The 2,827-nt window shown below is 33.1% G+C and overlaps 1 protein-coding gene across 1 annotated transcript; it reads right to left on the bottom strand.

The window, feature by feature from the left end:
* Positions 1 to 821: 821 nt before the first annotated feature.
* On the bottom strand, positions 822 to 2,051 carry LOC129287481 (uncharacterized). The gene is made up of 2 exons (XM_054923661.1): positions 1,918 to 2,051; positions 822 to 1,324 (listed from the first exon to the last, which is right to left on the bottom strand). The coding sequence occupies exon 2, from the start codon at positions 1,269 to 1,271 to the stop codon at positions 960 to 962; it is 312 nt and encodes a 103-aa protein (XP_054779636.1). The 5' UTR covers positions 1,272 to 1,324; positions 1,918 to 2,051; the 3' UTR covers positions 822 to 959.
* Between the last annotated feature and the right edge of the window lie 776 nt (positions 2,052 to 2,827).

Raw genomic sequence — 2,827 nt, forward strand, 5'->3', positions numbered from 1 at the left:
TTTTAAATTATATTGTTGGGGATGTTATTCACTGAAAATTTGTTTTGATCTCAGATTCATTAACTAACACCGATCCTTTTGCTAACATCTGAGGGGTTTGTAGCTATGCTGGGCGGAATTTTTTTAAAAATTCTCTCCTTTTTTATGTAAATAAATAAAGTCATGTATTTTATTTTTGGAAGTATGGTAAAATGCTCCACGTAGTCTATAGCTAAGGCTCTTATTTTGTGATATACTCTATCTGCTGACTAGAAGAAGCTGAGCTCTTGATTATTATCTCAGTTTATTTAAAATATTGTATTGTAGAATTTTTGAGAGATCTCATTTGTAGGGGAGATTCTGTTGAAATTTCTACAACATATTGAAGCTTTTGTTAATACAAAAATGATCAAGCATGTTATAATTTAATATAAACATAATCAATATATATAGTAAAGTGCATACATGGTACTGCTCATCTACAATTGAATGAACAATATCATGGTTTTTTTCTTTTTTTTTTCAAATTTAATTTTTGTATAATAAGAGTTTATATGAAACCTATAATAAAGATTAAAAAAAAAAAGTGTGGGACTGTGCAGGCAAGAATGTTGGAATAATAGGTTCAGGCTTCTCCAAAGGGAGAAGGTCTTTATGGCCAAGTTCTTTAAGAAGCTAAAAAAAAAAAAATGCTTTTTTCAATTGGAGGATTTGGAAGGCTTACCCATTTTCTTCTAGTCAGCTTTGGGCCATGATTATCATCTTCATCATCCTTAGGAGGACACTTACGTTTGCAAGGAGATTTAGGCTTCTTTGGCTTACAAGAAATCCTTCTGGAGGCATACCATTCTTCGTCACCATTAGAATTGTTCCAAAGATAACAATTACAATTAGGATCGTACATTTGTTGGGCACAATCCTAAATAAAGTGGCCGTTTACATGGAAAACATAGACTGGCTTGGTTTCCTGTGTAAACCATTCAACAGGAGGGTTCTTTATCTTTGCGGCCCACTTGCCCCGCGGCCTCCGCCTTATTCCTCTGTACACGTTCTTGCGTGCTCTTCGTCCAGCGCTCTTCACGCCTGCTTTTCTTCTCCTTCTTCTCACCTGCCCCTTTACTGATTGGGACTTGACGGAGTTTCCATGGCGTTTGTCTTTTGACAGATTCAACGTTAGTATCGAAGACGAGGAGATTAGAGAAAGGGTTGAGCTCGGACCAGAAGTCACCAATGGTGAGTTTCCGGCCTCGATTGATGGCAGTGAAGTCAAAAATGATAGCTTCAGCACACATGATCGATCGAGAGGGAGAGAGAGAGAGATGAAGCAAGAAACTCTTTTCTGTCACTGTAATCGAACGAGCAAGATTGTGTATGAGCACTTTTATCTAGTTTAATCCTTTTTTTACTAAGGTTAGTTCTTAAGTATATGTTTATTAGATGAATTTTTTATAACCATGATAGCGCTCTAAAATTTAAACAAACTCTTTTTGATCATGGTTCTCTTTTAAAAATAAATTTAAAAATTGGTATTACATTTTTATACCATGATAATTATTTTTATTAATTTAAATCTTTTTATTATCATGGTTTTTGATTAAGCTTTTAGTTAATAAAACTTAGGTCTGACAGTATACCAACGAGAAGAGAACAGTGTATATTCTTAATCATCATCCAAGTCTGCCGGCCAGCAAAAGCTATTAGGAAAATCGATCAAAGGCAAGATGAAAGCATATCCACAACGAAAAATGGGGGGGGGGGGGACAGAAAGACTAAGATAAACCATAGTAATTAAGAATGCATCGGAGAGAGCAAATGAAGGAAACGATGAGAAAAGAGAAGAAGAGATGTAGCATTAAACACATGGCAGAATGAGACAAAAAGATGAGCAAGATGGATCTGTTTGTACAAAGACATAACAATTCTTTTGAAGAATCATACCTTTCAATTTAGATTTGAGAAACGCCTCATTCCCTGCACATATATCCTTAAGATTGTGTAATGCAGATGCAGTATGCGAAGCCAATGTTTGGTTCTGATTTATTAAAGAGCTCCAGCGACAACCACCTTGACTATTCGCTGCAGCTACCATTCAAAATATATATGGGGAGCAAATTTGGGTTTTATTCATTTATTTGTTTTTACATTATTAGGGTGTGTAACCTTATTACGGTCACATTTCTCATTTTTAGCGGATTATAGGGTTGATGCAATTTAAACAGTATTAATTATCCACCATTCATACCAACTTGGCTGTTCACTCCAGCGACCATTTTAAATGACAAATTAACTTCTACACTATAAGTTCATGAGCATTTGGGACTTTAAACTCATTTTAGGTATAATATTCTTTTTTAACTTTTGAAAATGATGCCTTATTGTCATTGCCGTTAATAAAAGTGAACTTTGATTGTTAATTGATAAATAATTATAGAAAATGATTGGTCCCTTCCTTTTCTAAATTTTTTTTTTGAGTCATGCTCTATAATTTTTTGGGTCAGTTTATATTATTTTTTTGATCATTCAATAATTTTATGGATCACTAATGCTCAAAGTTTACTTTGGTTAATGGCAGGGGTGATATGGTATTATTTTTAAAAGTTAAAGGAGGATATTATATTAAAAATGAAATCTCATAAATTACCCTAGAGTTTAAGGGTGAAAATTTCCTTTAACCCTTCAAAATATATGTGAGCGGAAAAATTTTGGTTTTTATTCACTTATTTGTTTTGACATTATTAGGGTTTCAAACCTTATAAGGTTGAAGTCAAACTATTCTTCCTCTGTCCTAAATTATAAGATATTTTTAATAAAATTACACATATAAATAAAATTTATTAAATACACTTTA

This window comes from Prosopis cineraria, unplaced genomic scaffold, assembly GCF_029017545.1.
Source record: "Prosopis cineraria cultivar Desert tree isolate PC_DT_omini unplaced genomic scaffold, ASM2901754v1 PC12, whole genome shotgun sequence".
NCBI lineage: Eukaryota > Viridiplantae > Streptophyta > Magnoliopsida > Fabales > Fabaceae > Prosopis > Prosopis cineraria.

Excerpts from the sequence above, each read along its gene's own strand:
- LOC129287481 (XM_054923661.1), bottom strand. The coding sequence starts at position 1,271 with ATGTGTGCTGAAGCTATCATTTTTGACTTCACTGCCATCAATCGAGGC.